Here is an 18,750-nt window from a genome sequence, read left to right as displayed (position 1 = left end):
ATTTGGTTTTGTTCTGTTAGTTATAAGAAAATAACAATTAAGTCATAGATTTTCAATGAATAAAAAAAATAAAATTGCTACATGACCAGAAAGTAAATAAATGATAATAGTGTGACTTTCTATGTTACTCGATCCTTGTGTTTGATATTGTAGTAGAAATTCCAAACCTTCTAAATCACCTGAAAGCACTCTGAAGAAGGAATGAAACTGACATTTTACATTCAGTTACTGACAAGTCAAAATATGTCCCCAAGGCATATTTTATTTCCCCCCAAAAACGCAGATTTGAGCTACTTTGGGTTTTACAGTAAAGACTGGTAAAGTAAAGTAAAGTACAGTAAAGTCCCACTTGTGGTAAACAGTGGGATATTACATGCAGTTGCATCATTATGTTTGGGATATTGGATATAATGGTGACATCACCTTGCTAAGAACTGCTGTCAGGCCACAGGCATGTCCTGTTCTCCTGCCTTGAACTGGTATTCTCTTCAGTACAGCCAAGGAAAGGAATAAGTTCAAGTGTGACGTACACTGTACACATCAAAACTTAGTGATCAAAACTACTGGCACATCATCACTGACCAGAAGATCCTCCATCGTCTATCCTATTCAATATATTGCCCTGAGTGAGCACAAACAGTCCTAACACAGGGCTCTCTATCCACCAGTGAGTCACGAAAGGATTTGATTTGGGGTTCAGCCTAGAATAACATTTTTATTGAATTTACCTTTTTGAAAGAATAATATGTTTGTCCAAGTTATTCATCTGTTATCCTTGGACGTTTCACCAGAGGACGCAGGTCTCTTGCCCGTCTGTGTCTGCATTCCTCAGCAGCAGCACGACTGCTACGTTCGCCTGAGGCACAGCTTTGTCCGATTCTGACTTCCATGTGAGATCCTGAGGGCCAGGTGTATGGAAATGACCTCTAGAAAATGAAACTGTGTGCTGTGTGCTCACATGTTGGCATCCACCTGTATGCCCAAATGAAAGAAATTGATGTTAAAACTGTGTGAAAACAAATAAAAGTTATTTTTATATGGTTGCACTTCTGGTAGCTGTTCCTAAGGCTTGTGGAGAAGGTGAACTGTGCCAAGCAGTGAACAAAGTCTTCCTTTGTGGATTCTGCATGTGTTTTCTGCCCGGTATTCGGGTGTGTTCATTGTGTAATTAGTATGAATCACTTAGGAGTGAAACTTTTCCACATTTGCCCTCCTGAAGAACATAAACTGAGCCGGTTGCCGTATGTCATCCTGGCACCGTCACATCGGCTCCAACCCCCTGAGGGACCAATCTGTTGGTAAAAGCAGAACTAACTTTGACCTGATAGGTACACAAACACAGCTCCAAGGGGACAATAAATATGCTCTCTCACCCAATCAGCTCTTCAGACCATAAATAGAAGTCAAGATAAATCAACACTTTGTACTCCCACATTGTTTTTGCATTCGACAGACACACAATATCAGCTTCTTCCCAGGCTGAACAGCCTGTAAACAACTGCTCAACGGAGGCAGAGAATAATGATGAGTGTGTTAGATGGTTTCCATAAGTGTGACGGGATGAACTGAGTTGCATTTTTTTTTTAACTGTCAATTTTAAGCTTTGCCTGAAGGACAGGGACACATGAAGTAAGTTCTGTATGAAGTATTCAGATGATAAACAGGAAAGCATTTCAGAGACAATGAGTCGAAGAAAAATAAACCACAAAGACAAAGATGTAAATGCTGATGATAGGACAAGGGAAATGTCATTAACAGAGACATGTAAATGGTGACAGGAGGGAGATTTAAAAATGAGAGTGTGAACCTGATGACAACCAGCTGAAAGCAGTAAAAGAGAGTCAGCTTTTGAGGGGCAGAGAGAGAGAGGGAGGGAGAGAGAGAGAGAAAGAGAGAGAGAGAGAGAGAGAGACATCAGATCTGAAAGGGCGGGGGAGAGAAAACAGCCCTGAGGGCAGACGGAGTGAGAGAACAGCAGGGATGAAGAAGGTGTGTGAGAGAGAAGGGAAGAAAAGCGAGAGGAGTCGGTGCGACCGGGCAGAAGCACAGTGGATGGAGAAGTTGAGACTCCTGTCCAGTCCCAGTTACACACGACGAACATTGAGCGAGCGATCGGGCCACCATGCTGCCCTGGAGGATGGCCGTTGTTGGTCTTTTCTACTTCTGCATCAGAGCAGGTGTCACACAATATCGGAGTCAAGGTAAGACTTGAACTGAAGCTCATGTTTATTGCAGAGGTCAGTTTCTGTATCAGCTCGTAAGAGAGTTCTTGTACCTACATGTTTCTTAAAGGAGCATTATAATATTTAGCAGCAATGCTATTACATTTTAGGAATTCAATGCTAGATCTTTCAATATATTTCAATTTCTAAAACCTTTACTATTTTATGGAGCAGTGATAGAAATAGTCTTGTCTGTAGTGTTTCTAGGTTTTGGTGTAATATTAAACTAGAAAAAGAGCAATCCTCATCTTTTTATTTTCTTGCCAAACTCCAACTTCCAAGTTTTTACTGGAAACAAATATATCAATACAAAATACTGTACATGCATGGTTTTGTAACATGAATGACCTCATTATGTGTATTGGACATGATAACCTGTTTATCTCAGATATGTCACTGTTATTCAGCAGAGTTAAAGCAATCCTCCATGCTTTGTCTTGAGGAACAAGTCCTCGTCCTCAGTAACAATACGAAGAGTAAAACATTTATATTTAATTGAACAAAATAGACATTGAGGGCTGCACGGTGGTGTAGTGGCTAGCACTGTCACCTCACAGCAAGAGGGGCCCGGATTCGGGTTCCCAGTCTGGGCAGTCCTTCGGCACGTTCTCCCTGTGTCATCATGGGTTCCCGCCGGGTTCTCCGGGTTCTCCGGCTTCCTCCCACAGTCCAAAAACATGCAGCTTAGGTTAATTGGACTCTAAATTGCAGGTGTGAATGTGAGTGTGAATGGTTGTCTGACTATATATACCTGCCCTGAGATAAACTGCGACCGGTCCAGATTGAGCCCTGCCTTCGCCCAATGTCAGCTGGGATCGGCTCCAACACCCCTGCACAGGATCAGCATTTCGGGTAATGGAATGGAAAATAGCCATTGAAATTGTGTCTCAAATGTCACTTTTACTCTCATCAAGTTAACAGGTTCAGACAGCATCTGCACCTGTTTCTAATAGGAACACAATGGGAGGGATAGATAGGAAACTCATATCCTCTAGGGAATGAAAAGCATACTGTGAGATATTCAGACCAGCTCTGGTCAGAGAATTCCTTTCATCTCAGAAGTTTGGAAGTTCTCTTGGTTTTATCTCTCAATGAAAAAACACTTAGAGACATGAACAGAAGTCATGATGCACTCATGGCGACGGTCAAACAATTCAGGCGGTGGCATTTTCTGGTGCAAGGTTTGAATCCAAGCAGCAATAAGCACTTCATCATGAAAAAATATGAAATCACCAGTAGTTGACATTTGGGCTTTCATTTTAGCTGGTAAACATGTGACGTCAGTGTGCAGTTTATTTTAGGGTACGTCTCAAGTTTTCCAAAAAAAATGACCTCTCACTGCAAGCTAAAGCTGCCAAGCATGTGACGTTGCTAATGCACCGTGCTGCAATGCATTTCAATAGAAAAGTAAGCAAATATGATGAAAGATGTTTTTAGTCAGATATTTATTAAATTAGTATTTAGTCAGTATCCTTTAAGGAGATATATATATATATATATATATATATATATATATATATATATATATATATATATATATATATATATATATATATATATATATATATATATATTACTTCTACTAATTTAGTAGACTCACTAAAAGGAAAAGACAATCATGATAGATTTGGCCTTATTGAATATAGATTACTGGACTTCATGATCTAGACATAATGACTGACTTGTGTGCATTAAGTGATCCTGTAGAAGTCTGAAAAAGCAACAAAGGTTAAATCATAAAAAAGATTCTGCAAGTCTCTTAAAATATAAATAACCTGTTGTACTCGGGATCCTAGGATTCAACTAATGGTGGGGAGGTTTACACATTTAATAGATTTCTTAAAGGGATAGTCCACCCCAAAATGTCAATGATTTCCTCTTCCGTTTAGTGCTATTTATCCCAAACAACTTTGGTGTGAGTTGCCCTGTTTTGTAGTTTCCTTCATGAAACCGCTCACAACACGCTCTGTGGATAAAAGAGACACTCACTGCTGTTGCGTTTTTCAAATGCAGGTTATATTTGGCACTTTGAGCAGCCGAGTGCCATATAATCCCATTATATTGAAGAGAAGCCTGGCCAATATCTCTAAAACTAGGCAACTCCCACCAAAACGATCTAGACTGATAAATAGCACGACAGGAAAGAGGAAAAATATGTATTTTTGAATTGTGGGTTAACTGTCCACTCAGGTGCGTTCCCAAGCTCTTCTTTATCCCATAATGGCACGGTATCTGGGCATAACATCTTTACTCCAGACAAGACTCCAGACAAAGCTGTATGGTTTTGATTGCACTGCAGCAGGTTAATAAAATGATGACACGAAACGACACAGTCCAGTCACAGTCACTCTATTACTGGCCTGAATTTGTGCAAGACAGGTTAGCTTCCTGTCTGTCTGCATTTATGTCTGGATGAGTCCAACTTTTCTGCATTTGTACCTCCATCTGTTCAAATGGCCGGCCCCTTGAGAAGAAGCAGAGAATGAGCCCTCTGAAAACCTGCATCTCTCTCCTACTAAACAACGGTGTAAACCATTTGCCATTATCAAACAGGTTATATTTTACCAAAGCAACAATAAATCCAATGTTGGTTTTAATGGTGATTATCTTTGGTTAAAAAAAAAAAAAGTTCATTGATTTTATACAGAAAAAACATGATTAATGTTGTCTTTCATGCTGCCTTCCCCTTGCCATACGGGCACGACAAGTCACAGGACAAGTGATTAGTCGAGTGTGAAAGACTAGCGTGTTTGTGGCCTACTGATGATACTGGACAGTAAATGAAAACGGGGGTCTAAATCTCTCTCTAGTCTGGATTTATTTATTTCATTCCTTCACCTTGATGAATAGCAAAGGTCTTTGGTCTTGAGTAAAACATCTTAACAAATATTGGATGGATTGACATGAAATACAGACATTCATGTTCCCCAGCAGATTTTACCCTCAGCCCTCGGCGATCTCCTGTTTTTTTGCGCCACTAGAAGTTGACTTTATAGTAGTTTGGTACCAAAGTTAAACATTCACGGTCCCACATTACTCTAAATGACTTTGGAGACTGACTTGAGATAAAATGTCACAACAACTATTGAACTGTGTGACGGCAATTTTTACCTTACCGGGTGTTGAGTGGGGGGGTCACAAAGGAACATGTCGTTTTAGGTTGTGATAAGAACAGAGTGATTGAATCAGTGTGGGAATCATAACATAAAGGTCTTTGTCCTGGCCTTATGTTGATGGCCTGTCCACTCAAGTGATTGATTACTTGATACCAGGTACGGGGAAAACTACAGGAGGGAGGATGATTTGCATACAGAAGTTTGGGAAAGATAAATGCAACTAAGAATATACATTCCCATTACAACTGACATACAGATTTTCATGTTTCCCCTTCTAAAAACTTTTAAAAACCTTCTAAAAACTGCTCATCCCCTTGATTTTCTTAGGGCAAAATTCAAATTTGTCCAAGACATTAGCAAATACCCTGGATGCATTATAGGAAGTTGATACTGGACGCGAAAATGCCACCCGGCCATAAGCATAAGCCAAAAAAGTGGCTTCTGGGTTTGCTTCCTGCTTAGAAGTAGTACAGATTTGGGACACAGCAATTGTACTTGCTAAACATTTGTACATGTTAGCATAGTCATTTTGAGCATTTAGCTCAAAGCACCGCCGTAAATAGGTTTTGAGCTGTGCACAATTATGAGTATTTCACGTAATGTGACGCCGTAGCATTTGAGGAATGTCTGGGCAAATGCGTAATGGTTATACTTCCTCATGCGCCAATCATAAATGACATGTTTTCGCCTGTGAGCTTTCTTAGATCGCTGAGGATTTGTTGTGGTTGACACCCTGCTCTCCCCATGCTGTGAAAATTAAATAATCCCACATACACCGCATGCTGAAATCATCTGGACCCTGTTGTATGATCCGTGTGTTACACCGCCCTCCATTCCTCTGCTGCCTTTGAAGTCTGAGGTCATGTCTCATTGCCTGCAGATAGATGTCATCTGTAAGGTCAGAGATCGCAGCGTTTGAAATGCATATCATAGATTAACTGCAGCGTCTCCCGGGGGGAGCCCGATGAACCTGGGTCTAACATGTGCCAGAACAGTTCAGAGTTTGCTTGTCACATGGATTTCCACCTTAACAGGTTCAAGAAGCCTTTTGGGTCCACAGCAGTAAATTACGAGACAAATACGTGAAAGAAAAGGTTTGCATTGGGAAACTGTTGTTGCTTTTCTATCATCCCTCATTCTCACTGTGCATCTCTCTCTACATACTAGCTCTATTCCCAGCTGTAAGCAAAATTAAAAGAGGAGCGACAAATGTGGTGAGCCCCACCTTCCACAACTCTTTCAATGACGCTCATCTATTATTTGAGGTGAGACACATATATCTATAAATGAGTGTAACACTAGTGAATAAACCTCAATAAACACTGAGCAGTTCTTCTTTTCATCAAACTAGATCCTGCTGACTGGCATCAACTTTGAGGCGAGTGGAGAGTTTTCAGTGCGAGATGCTGAGCTGGCTTCCCTCCGCAAGACAAGAAACCTGGAAGTCATCTGTGAGGAGATCATTCCTAAGAAGCTATCCGAAGTGTTTCGGCTCATCTCTGGCCTTTCACAGCACATTGGTCACCTGCATCAGGAAGATTTTGAGCGCACCCTGTTGACCTTGGTCTACACCACCCAGGGGATGGTCAATTCTTCCACTGAACACCAACGACACATGTGGGCCGAGACGTTTGTTAGTTTGTACAAATTCATCAAGCAGGATCTGACTGAGTGAAATACTGATGTTGCTGCCCAATGGCTCCATGTTTAATATACTCAAATGAAAAAGAGCCATAAAGATTAGTGGGTGGTCCTGGTTTGTGCGTTGAGGAAACAACGGCAGGCTGTAAGGAGCCTGGTAGAGAAAACCTCTCAGAATCTATAACTGTTGCCAGAAATAAGTAAAGTGCATTGACTGATACTGACACAGTTATTAAAATATTTGCAGCTAATTTAATTCAAACACGAGGCACTGCATAAACATGTAACTCTTTGTAAGATGTATATGCTGAATGCAACCAAAAAAAACATTAAACATCATAGATCTACTTACAATTCACATGTCTTTTCAGTCTTTTTTTCACTAACACCTGGTTTTGATCACATTCTAAAACTGATAAGACCAAATACATCTAATAAAACATCAAGCAAACGAAATAATTAGTTTTACTCAAGTGGTCTGCTCGGTGACTATATATATATATATATATACTTACGTACCTCAAGAAAGGGAAAAACAAAATATGAATCAATCTTATTCAAAAATGTCTCTCCAATAGGTCACACAATGTTGTGACCGTACAGTGTCCTTAACAAATGAAAGGAAGTCCAAACTGAGCTGCCTCTGGTGTATTTTTGGTAAATTCCCATAAATGGCATGCTGAAGTGAGTAAACAACTCACAGAGCAACTCCAGTCATGATCTGTGAGGGCTCTGGATGTCCAAGTTGCTGGTTGGGCTCCAGGGCATTAGTATCTGCTGCTGTGCATCCGTCCAGGGGCCTGGGATCACCAGGAGGGCAGAAAGGCACGTACCGGATCCAGGAGGAAGAAGACAAGTAAGAGCTGATGCCAAAGGGAAGGTTGTAGACTTCTCCGCTCTCCAGTGTGTTGCTGGAGTCGTCCTCGTGAGCTTTGTTCCACGCCAGAATGCCTCGTTCATGCTTTGATCCTGTTAGACACGTGTTAACAGCATTAAACCATACTAGTACGGTCTACTGAAGACTCTCCACTTGACATGTGTGCTGGATCACTAGGACTGCATATCACATATTTTATTTTGCTGTTAATATGACGACAATATGACTTAATTTAGATGAGGATTTAGATGACGTAAATAATTTAGACATACAAAACTAATACTTTAATGTAAACAAAATACCTGGAATGGTGTTGTCCAGTATGAAACCAAAGAAGCCTCCTACAAACATACTGGTTGTCAGAAGTGTCTGCAGCATGTGGTCGAGTTCAACGAAACCTGAACACAACACAATGCAAATATTTGGATAATCAAGTAAAAGTAGGATGCTTTGTCTGAAAATGACAGATTATGTGACATTTCATTCATCTACCTGTAGCAATAGCTCTGGGGTTCTTAAATATCCAGTTGGGAATGACCAGACCAGAGAACATGGAGAAGCCAAAAATGAAGATGTTTCGAGAAGAATTCATATTGGCATACTGAGAACGTGAGAAAGAAAAATAGAAAAAAAGGTTTTAACCAACATTTAGGTCAATGTAAAAAAGTCATGTTTGCCAAAATGCTTAAGGTTTTAGAGTGTGTACCTGCAGATTAGAAACTCCTGCTGCAGAGATGACGCCAAACATAATCATGAACATGCCTCCAACCACAGGTGATGGGATAGTGGTGAATATGGCGCCCATTTTCCCAAACACACCCAAGGCAATCATCAAGACCCCGCTGGCTACAATCACCATGCGACTGCCAACCTGCGAAAAGACAGAAAAAGAAAAGGCTTCTCGTAAAACTGCCTGTATTTAAACAACATCAATAAACCGGAAAAGAAGCAAAAAGGTTATGCTTAAATTTGTCAGTTCGGGAAAAAAAAGGCCAGATATGCTCAGGCTCGTCTTACCTTTGTAATACCGAGGGCTCCAACATTCTCGCTGTATGACGTGGTGCCGTTTCCTGTCCCGCAGGCTCCAGCCAGCAGACTGCCCAGACCCTCAATGCCAATCCCCCTGTTGATCGCGTGTTTAGGGGGAGGTGGAGCCCCAGACAGCCGGGCACAAGCGTGGTAGTCTCCTACAGACTCTATCATGGAGGAAATCACACCAGCCAAGATGCCAACCACCCCTGCCAGGCTCACAGTCGGCATCCCCCACTGACCTAAGTTGGGATTCAAACGCAAGGAAACAGAAAATGGCACAGTGTCCATAACCTGCAAACCCTTCTTTTTCTATTCAGTTTGTCAGCCTTTTACCTGGGTACGGAAAACGGAACCAGGGAGCTTGGTCCAGAATATCTCCCTTTAGATCAGTACGGGCCAGGTAGCCGTACTGGTCGAGATCAGTAGGAAATACATTGTAGATCGTCAAAATGTAGCAAATGAGCCAAGAAATAGTTATTCCAAGCAGAACCTGAGGACACGCAGAAAAAAGAATAAAGTCTCAAGATTAGATTCATAATTTACTTAATATATCTCAACCAACTTGTTTGATGATACATACAGGGACAATCTGAAAGATGTAGACACGCGAGATGTGCATCTTTTTCTCCTTGCTGAACATGGGAAAGGGCACAGGTATGTGACGGAGGTACTGCGAGAACAGGATGATCAGTGCTGTGGTACTGTGGGAGACAGGGACAAAGACATTCATTCAATCTAGTCAAAAATAAATAAATTGACTGTCAGATTTAACATAACCTATTTAATACATTTAATTTGCATGAACGTCTTCTCACAGAGATCTTCGTTGAGCAAAGACTCAATTTGACGAAACCGACAAGGTTTGGGTAACATGCAACATAATCAGAAAGTCAGAAAGTCACGTCAGATTTGAAATGGAACAAATGAAATGTTGTACTCTGTATCAGAATAATCTCAAACCCTAAAATTGAATTTTACCCACATGCTGGAGATGCCCCAGTGGTTGCCAGCACTGGTACCAGCTGAGTCAAACAGGGACAGTCCAATGAGAGAGATGGTGGGAGCGATGGTGAGAGGGCCAATGAAGCGCATGAAGAGGCCGATGAGGCCGGAGAAACCAACTAACACCTGGAAGAGTGAGCCCACCATGATGGACCCCTGGAGCTGAAGAACGACAAGTAAGATGACATCAAAATGTGGCATCACTCTAATTACAAAGGTATACCAGGAAATAGCTTCATGGCTATTATCACTGTCACATTTGTTTTACCATATTCAAATTACACCTTGGGTAGAATAGCTGTTCAGACCAATGGTACTGTTCAATTCAAAATCCAATTTGTATGACAGGAAACCAAAAGAATCGTTAACAGAGTTGGTTCTCATAAACAATATATCACATTTATGAACTCCAATATTTTCAAATTTAGAGATTTTGTCAATCTCAAGGTTGAACAATTAATATATACAGGAACACTAAATATATATATATACATATATATATATATGTATATATATATATATATATATATATATATATATACATATATATATATATATACGTATATATATATATATATATATATATATATATATATATATATATATATATACGTATATATATATACGTATATATATATATATATATATATATATATATATATATATATATATATATATATATATATATATATAGTTATAGTAGGTCAGTAATCAGAGATTAATTTTGTATAATTACAAACAAAGGTGAGAACAAATGCAAAACACGATGTATTTATTAACTGGTAAAAGAGTCCGTTTCTGAATGGTTCACAAATAAAGTGAAAATGCGTAACACAGGTGTAGAATATATCTAAAATAATCATTTTATGGGAGCCAGGTCAGTAGAAGCATTTCTCCTACTGAACTCGTTACAAACGTTTGCTTCCACTTATAAAATATCAGTGTTTTTCCCAGTTGTCTGGTTTTGGAGAGAGATCTACTCCAAAGTAAAAAGAAGGTAAAAGATGGAGATTGCTGTGCAGCTCAGATACATTTCACCTCATACAAAAGTTGTTTGTCAGATTATCATATGGCGTTCACACTTGAATAATAATGGGGAGTTCACAGGTTCCAAACTGGCCAGTGGCCGTTTACATGTGAACAAAATACCATTTAGAGCATCGTCTCAGTGAGTTACGCTGTGAGTCGTTATTTGTACGATCAGATGGTTTTTCTTACCGCTCTCATTCGAGTCTGCCACACCTCTATGAATTCTGTGGAGGACGTGTTGACGAGGCTGGCATTTTGGGTCCAAGCAGGACATGTCCACTCTGGCATGGACAGCATTGCCATGGAAGGAGCCAGCAATGTGAAGGTACCACCTTGGAGAATGGGAAGTCTGGAAATGTCAAAGAGATATCAGGAGGGCAATTAAGAGAAGTGAGCCAGACAGATATGAAGTCAGGATGGGAGGATTTATAGACAGGTCATTTTATGTCACGTCAGATGTTGTGCAAGACCGCTTGGGGTAACGGGTAAACAACCAACCAACAACCAAGACCAACTCAAGTCCACATCAAGAGTCTCTATCTGTATAGTTCCTGTTTCTTACAATCATGATAAGATGCTGGATTTAAATCATGTGCTCTCTATTTGGGTTGACGGCTGTATCGGGGGTTAACCGAGTTAAAGTCATCTGCTATGTAATAATCCTCATTCTGCTGCTCAAATTACTGTCAACAATTCGCATCAGACCATAGCCGACTTAAAAAGTCTTCCAGAAAGTCAGAATAGTCCAATTTTGTGACAAACATTGAAAAGTGCATGGCATATTTAGGACACATCTTTTGATCAGAGTTTACAATGTTTTCATCCAAAAGGACAAAAATAGTTTGTCTTTTTAATTTTTTATTTGGGCATATCTGTTACAGTTTAACCTTTTAACATACGGGCAGTTTTCCTTACTGCTGACCTCCAGGTATTTGTGTAGAGACATGAAAGCAGCAGTGATGCTAAGCCAGGGGAATGCAGATTTAGCAATAGCTAGATTCCAAACATAATAAGAAGGAAATTCCTCCACTAATCCTACTGTGACACCAATATTCAGCCAGTCTGCACAAACATAGTGCAGGTTGGTTCAGAGCAACACAACTTGGTTGAAGTTTGCAGGGCTCTCAAACTAAAATCACTCATTGTATCATTTCTCCGTGTGTGTATATTCTATGCACACAAGGAACACGTCACAATGAGTAGCGTTGACACTTTGTGAAAGGGTTGCTGCTCGTCTTGATTATTTTCTGGCATTTTACAAATTGTATCATATGGTATCTGTTTATATTGTTTGGAATCATATTGTATCAATAGGTATCACTTCGTATTTGTATTATACAATAGACTATATTTTTTTGGTACCTAAATAGAAATGTGGCAACAAACAATTAGGTAAGACGCATTTTAAAACAGTAGGTATCTCAATATGTCATTTTTTTTTTTTTGCCATTTTTTCCTCATCACAGCTAAAAGTACTTTAACATTTAAAAGCATACTAAGGTACAAGTTCTCCTCCATTATGTATAACCTCAGGGGATGAGATCTTGAGGTTAGACATAGAAACCAACTATGTCAACTTAACATTTATCACCCAAACATCTTCCTGCTCATTAAACTAACTCTCCTTTACTTCCTTACCTAACGCCAAAAGTAACTTGCAACAGAGTGCAAACACCAGAGACGAAGAAGATGGTGCTGATGAGGTGGCTCTGCGTGAGGCCGTCATACTGCAGACACAACCCCTGAGACAGGATTAATGGGATGGCAATGATTCCCCCAAATGCCGTCAGACAGTGCTGAGAGAGAAAAAGATGGGGGAAAGATATCGAGAGACACATTTAGTTCATGTTGGATGTACATAAGGATAAATGAATAAGCTATTATATATGCTTAGAGGGAATAATCATTCAAACACAAGCTAATCTTTACATGTTTGTCGCAAGTCAGCGGACTACATATATACTTGGAATGGCCTGTGATCAATGCTGTAAAAGTGGTAATGGTAGAAAATGAAATATGCTACATGGGCAAATACAACTTAGTCAGGTCTTCAGATGAAAGTCTGACTGATGCTACAGCTGCTAAACACATAAAAACAACTTACTGACTTTACCATCTCAACTGTATCTGAAGCAAATTTCACAATCAGGCATATGTAAATAAGAACAAGTCCAACCAAGCATAAAGGAAACGCTCTCATGTGACACTGTGGTCATGTTTACATTGTTACATAATAATATTTAGAAGCTGTGCTTCATGGTCTCTTAATCAGGAAATGACTCAAGCCTCATTGTCCGACATGCTTTCAAACCCCTTCGCTGACGTACCTGGATGCCGAGGATGATGCACAGGTACCAGGGAGGTACATCCGTCACACAATAGATCATCTTGTTGCTGTCCCCCTCCGTGGGTGTGTCTGTTTCTTCTCCACTTTTAGTGTCAGGGAGATCACAAAAGCGCCCCTCAAGCTTCAATTAGTCAGATAGAGAAATAGAAAGAGGTCAATGGAGGACAAATGATGCCCTGCTGCAAATCTTTTTTTTTGCACTGTGGCAATGTGTAATTATGTTATACGGGTACAATCTCAAAACAACAGTAACACAGTAGAATGCTTTAATACTCGTTCAACCAGAACAACTTTGAGATGCCCAACTGACAAGTCCTTGAAAGGGAAATTGATTTAATATTTGTTTGCTCGTGACTTTCTATTAATTTATAAAAAAATTTAAAAAAAGTTACAGTCAGATGAGTAACACATTTTCAAGTCCAGACAAAGTATCATCACTTTTGAATGTAGTTAAGATTTGGGGTAAAACCTCCCGTGTCTCAGACTAAACAGCGTGTCTTTAACCTTTTCAGTGCAGTGTTGTGATTTTAAGCATGGAGGAGCAAGAATGTAGATTCATGTTTCCATGACGCGACTTTGCCAGCTATTCTATCAGGTGTCAATTATTAACTGATCAAAACATCTGTTGGGCCAAAAGCTCAACTCTTGCACAGCGCAGATGGAGAAGAGACAAATCACCAAGTAAAAGGGATCATTCCAAGCACTAAGTGTCCACATTCACACACTTTAAAAGGAAATCATTAGATTGTCACATTACCATTAAGTTCTACATTTGTTTTGAATAGTTTTACGAGAACATTATAAGTTTGTAATCTTTTCAAAACGTAAGAAAAATCAAAAAGAAAAAAAAAATCAAAAATTATACTTACAGCAAATGCGTAGTTGTCAAGACCATTACTGTCCTTTCCTGGAGCCATGTCAGCCTAAAGGTGATCTTCTGAGCACGAATACAAAACAGGAAAGTAGAAGCTCATCAGCGAGAGGGGAGGGAACACATCAAGATAACGGGAGAGTCTGATAGAGAAAGAAAGGGGAGAGCCAGGAGGTTAGAGTATGGGGAGGGTGTGCACTTTGCTATGAAGGAGCACAGAGTTTATTCTTGAGACTGCTCGCGCTTGTTGACTGCAGTAAATCCCGCCAGCAGCTCATGTGAGCCCAATTACAACAGTAGCAGCTGACCAACCAGCATCTGGTAGGTATGACATTTGTTTCTCTTTCTCAGTTAACCTCAAACACACTCCTAATCGCACCACAATACCCCTTTTAGAAGCCTGCAGAGCATAAGAAGATATATTTCTTTGAGAGTGGTATTTAGGCCTCTCTAGCTGAAGGAGCAGAGCCTGCAAGGCAACACACTGTTCACTCTCTGTGGTTTTAGGACACAGTCAAGTCATATTTCTGTCGAGGTACTCAACAGTTGAAACTCAGTCTTCCGGGCAAAGCTTTGTTATGTCTTTTGTTTTATGGAGGGCAAAACTCCCCTGTCCCAAGGTCCAAATCTCTTACTGATGATGGGTTAATGTTCAGTAAATGTTAACTTAATTTATTCATTAACCAAAAAGTTCTATTTCCTCTAACTGATATAAGATTCACTTATATTATTAGTCTAAATTAAGAGTTTGATAGCGGCCCACATCTACTTCATTAAGGAAGCCGTATTATGGCAGAAGCTCAGATTCTCACACGTTTGGCATCTGTACATCGTTGTATTCAACAGCAGGAGGAAGAAGAAGCATGCAAGAGGTTATATGGGAACAAATGACCTCAGATTGATCCCAGACACAGTCACCTCTTTCAGGTGCCTCTTCTCAAGTTTGTATTATTCCTATTACCTCTGCATTTTATTAAATCATTTAAAAGAGCAGTTCATGCAGTCCTCGGTACACGGAATACCAGCTGTAGGGTTCTGTGTGCACGTATCATCTAAATAAGGTTACAACCTATATACAACTTAAATTGTGAAAGAATTTAAGGAAGTACAGGCAATCATTTTTATACGGTAATTGCTTTCCATAAAAGTTGAACTTGTATAAGAAATAGTAAAACATGCACAATTCTAGCGTATTCTTCTATTATATCTCTTTACCATGCATGTTTCCGTTATATCTGTTTATTTGACAGAGAACATGCGATGTCTCAAAGACCATCAGGAGGAAACTACTACCGATAATTATCTGTAGCGTTGATGTTTTCCATTTGATGCATCATTTAAAAGTGCTTTTTTTTTGTGACATAATACTATGAGAAAACATTTGTTTTCATTGTTATAGACTAAAAGAAATAATGAATGGAGGCTTGGATGAAGGAAAGGATGAAGGAAATTGAGCTCACGTGAAACTTGCAAAGCACAGAGAGAAGCAGCGCGGAGACCTCCTGAGGGCATCTGCTCTGTGTGCATGTGACTGAATGCAGTACACAAGCAAGGATCCATCACGTGGCATGGAGGGAAGGCCTGGGATTGGTGCGATTATTCTTTCATATCACTTTATGAAAGATGAATTAAGCCAGAATCATGTTGTGCATGCGAACGTATGTCAAACTCACAGCCGGTGGTTGAACTGGGAGTGATAAGCATGAAGCCCATGTGGTCAGCTGCTCATTAAAGCTTGTCAATAATGTGTAAACATGAATCATGAGTGAGCGTGTGTCCAGTCACCAAACATAGCCAATGTATCGTGGAACCTGGCTTGAACCACAACCTTTGACAGTAGTGATCACGGCGGTCACATGTGAGAGTCTGCGTCGAGCCGTAACTCATGATAAGACACATGATCACATTAAGCTTTAGAGACGGTGTATTTTTTAAACGTGTGTCTGTGAGGCTACTCCATAATCGAATTGGGAGAGGGGCAGTGTGCAATCAATCGCTGAGTGGACAGGGAATCTTTGACAGAATAATGTGTTGCACGTGTGAGCACTTAATCAATATTGTTTTCATTTAGAGGTCAAAATGTGAATAAAAAGCGATTTGAAAAGGCATTTTCACTTTCTCAAAATTTGTTTTCAACTCCTTTAGCTCTTTTTTTATGTGAGGATTGAACATACAACATTGTTAAGGTTTGGTCACTATTATTAGAGCATCCATGAACCAATATTTTGATCATATAAAATAAAAGTTGCTGGTCTCATCCCTATGAAGAACCCAGCAATTGCATTTGTAACAAGATTTGTTTTTTGCAAATTTACAAAATACCATATATAGTTTTTTTGTGTGTTTTTAATGATAATGTTTTTATGATTACCAGAATATTTCTGGACCCTCTTTGTACTCCTGCGATCCACTGATTGCTTTGGATGAGACATGAACATATTCTGCCTTGTCTTGGGTGTATGTAAACAGTGATTTTTATAAAGACTATAAATGATTTAGGTAAAGAATATATAGTTCAGTTTCACACGAGAAGAGCTTGCGACCCTATTATACTGTCAATGGGTATTTAACATTAAATATTATCCTCTGCTCGAAAGATCAGGTTGAGGCACTATTCACCGAAACAATTCAGCTACTTGTCCTTACTGGATGAAAATTGCCCGAATCCAAATGTTTTGGCTCTCAAAGTGGAGTTTCTTCTGATCCAGTGTCTCATTGCATCCCGTGGCCCTGCTAAAGAATGCAGCTTTGGGTATGTTTAAATAATCACTTCACTTGCAAGAAGCTTAACCTTTGTTTCCACGCTCATCTGTGGCAGAGAGCAGAATTGTTGTATTAATAAAATGTGCATTTTTCACAAAATGTGACCCACAAGTGTGTGATCGGGTGGCACACACGTGTGGGTCACATTTTGTGATTCATGAGAAGCCAGAGAGGTAGAGAACAACACCACCCTCAAGGCTAGAGTGAACATCTGTTGTTTTTATTTCATAAATTATCACATGGGGAGCACTTTATATTAGGTAAACACTATTTAGCATTAGTAAAGGATGAATAAACAATGAATTCATCATGTATAAAGTATTATTCCAACATGAACACTCATTAGTAACTCATTCATGCAATTCATAAACACAGTTATAAATGTTTCATTCTTGATTAATAAGCTTAGGTTTGCATACTTTATAGATGATGGATTCCCCATTTGTAAATGAAGTATTAAGGACTTAAAGAGGATTAATAAGATCATGTGTAAAGTAAAGTGTTAGTAAATGATAAAAAAAAGTTGCAATTCATGATTAATTCAGTTACTACTCGTTAGTTAAGTATTAGTTAAGTAGTTATGTGACCTCATCTAAAGTGAAGACTATCAATGTTTAATAAAGCATTTATAAGCAGAGCCTCAAAGTTAGCAGAAGTCTCAGTTATCTTCTCAACGGACAAGGGAAATAGACACAACACAAAGTGATGAAGAACATTAATTTTGATGGTGCTGGGGGTCCATACTTCGACTGAGATGGCGCGTGCCAGTGACGAGCTTGCTAGCGGTCTAGCTAGCCATAGTTAGCATAATCAATAATATGCAGCTATGTGCCAACAAACTGTGGAACACTCGTGCCACTGACGGGCATGGCCTCCCAGCACCATCATATTAAGTATGCAAACCCAAGCTTATTAATCACGAATGAAACATTTATAACTGTGTTTATGAATTGCATACTAATGAGTTACTAATGAGTGTTCATGTTGGAATAGTGCTTTATAAATGATGAATGCTCATTCATGCTTTACTAATGCTAAATAGTGTGTACTTATTAAAAAGTGCTACCAACCTAAAAACAAAAGATCCCTTTTTGTCATCTTCCTCAAGCTAACCCTTATTCTCATGTTTTCTCAGTAGGCCTTTCTCACAGCAGACGTTTTGCTTTGTCATAGCAGGAAATGCACAGGTCTTATATGTGTTTCCGTAAACTATTCAAGGGATTCACAGGGTCTCGTCTAATAGGAAAATATGCTTTACCTGCTATAAATTGTCAAAATATCAGCCATGAAAAGGATCTATTAAGATCACCTGATCTTGGATGTGACACACATGAAGATCTCATAATGTTACATTCCTATGATCAGACTCTAAGGTGAATGCACAGACATGCCAAGACCACTAGATGGAGACAGTGTCCCCAACACGCCACACAGAGTCACTGACAGTGTGTCTGGAAGGTGAACTAAAGTGTGAGAGGGCATGTTGAGGCCAAGGTGATAACGAGTAGGCTTCCAATAAATCTGGCGATAAGAAAGAGAAGCAACAGTTTAAATATGTTTTATGGCTGAATGTTTGTTAGTCAAACTACAGGTCCACACAGATTTGTCAGCAGCTCAGCCTACTGAGTAAGAATGAGCTTTGATGCTCAGTGTAAATGTAACAATTAAGTTATATTAGAGAGTGTGTGTGTGTGTGTGTGTGTGTGTGTGTGTGTGTGTGTGTGTGTGTGTGTGTGTGTGTGTGTGTGTGTGTGTGTGTGTGTGTGTGTGTGTGTGTGCGTGCGTGTGTGTGTGTGATAAGTGCAGATAATATTATCACGTTTACATATTTACAATGAGTTCTTAATAGA

General features: G+C 39.6%; 2 protein-coding genes across 2 annotated transcripts; one reads left to right on the top strand and one right to left on the bottom strand.

Moving 5' to 3' along the window:
- Positions 1 to 2,122: 2,122 nt before the first annotated feature.
- Positions 2,123 to 7,301, top strand: LOC306740846 (protein FAM180A-like; the record flags this gene model as incomplete). Its single annotated transcript, XM_079223082.1, has 3 exons — positions 2,123 to 2,201; positions 6,506 to 6,603; positions 6,690 to 7,301. 3 exons carry the CDS (start codon positions 2,123 to 2,125, stop codon positions 7,011 to 7,013), a joined length of 501 nt encoding a protein of 166 aa, XP_079079208.1. The 3' UTR covers positions 7,014 to 7,301.
- Positions 7,302 to 7,676: 375 nt separating this feature from the next.
- Positions 7,677 to 14,183, bottom strand: slc23a4 (solute carrier family 23 member 4; the record flags this gene model as incomplete). Its single annotated transcript, XM_079223199.1, has 12 exons — positions 7,677 to 7,948; positions 8,159 to 8,254; positions 8,349 to 8,457; positions 8,563 to 8,727; positions 8,874 to 9,127; positions 9,222 to 9,378; positions 9,469 to 9,589; positions 9,871 to 10,052; positions 11,109 to 11,268; positions 12,558 to 12,715; positions 13,247 to 13,387; positions 14,136 to 14,183. 12 exons carry the CDS (start codon positions 14,181 to 14,183, stop codon positions 7,677 to 7,679), a joined length of 1,863 nt encoding a protein of 620 aa, XP_079079325.1.
- Positions 14,184 to 18,750: the final 4,567 nt, after the last annotated feature.

This window comes from Taurulus bubalis (assembly GCF_910589615.1).
Source record: "Taurulus bubalis genome assembly, chromosome: 9".
Lineage (NCBI taxonomy): Eukaryota > Metazoa > Chordata > Actinopteri > Perciformes > Cottidae > Taurulus > Taurulus bubalis.
Note: the sequence above shows the minus strand (reverse complement) of the source record. Positions and strands in the feature narration are given on the sequence as shown.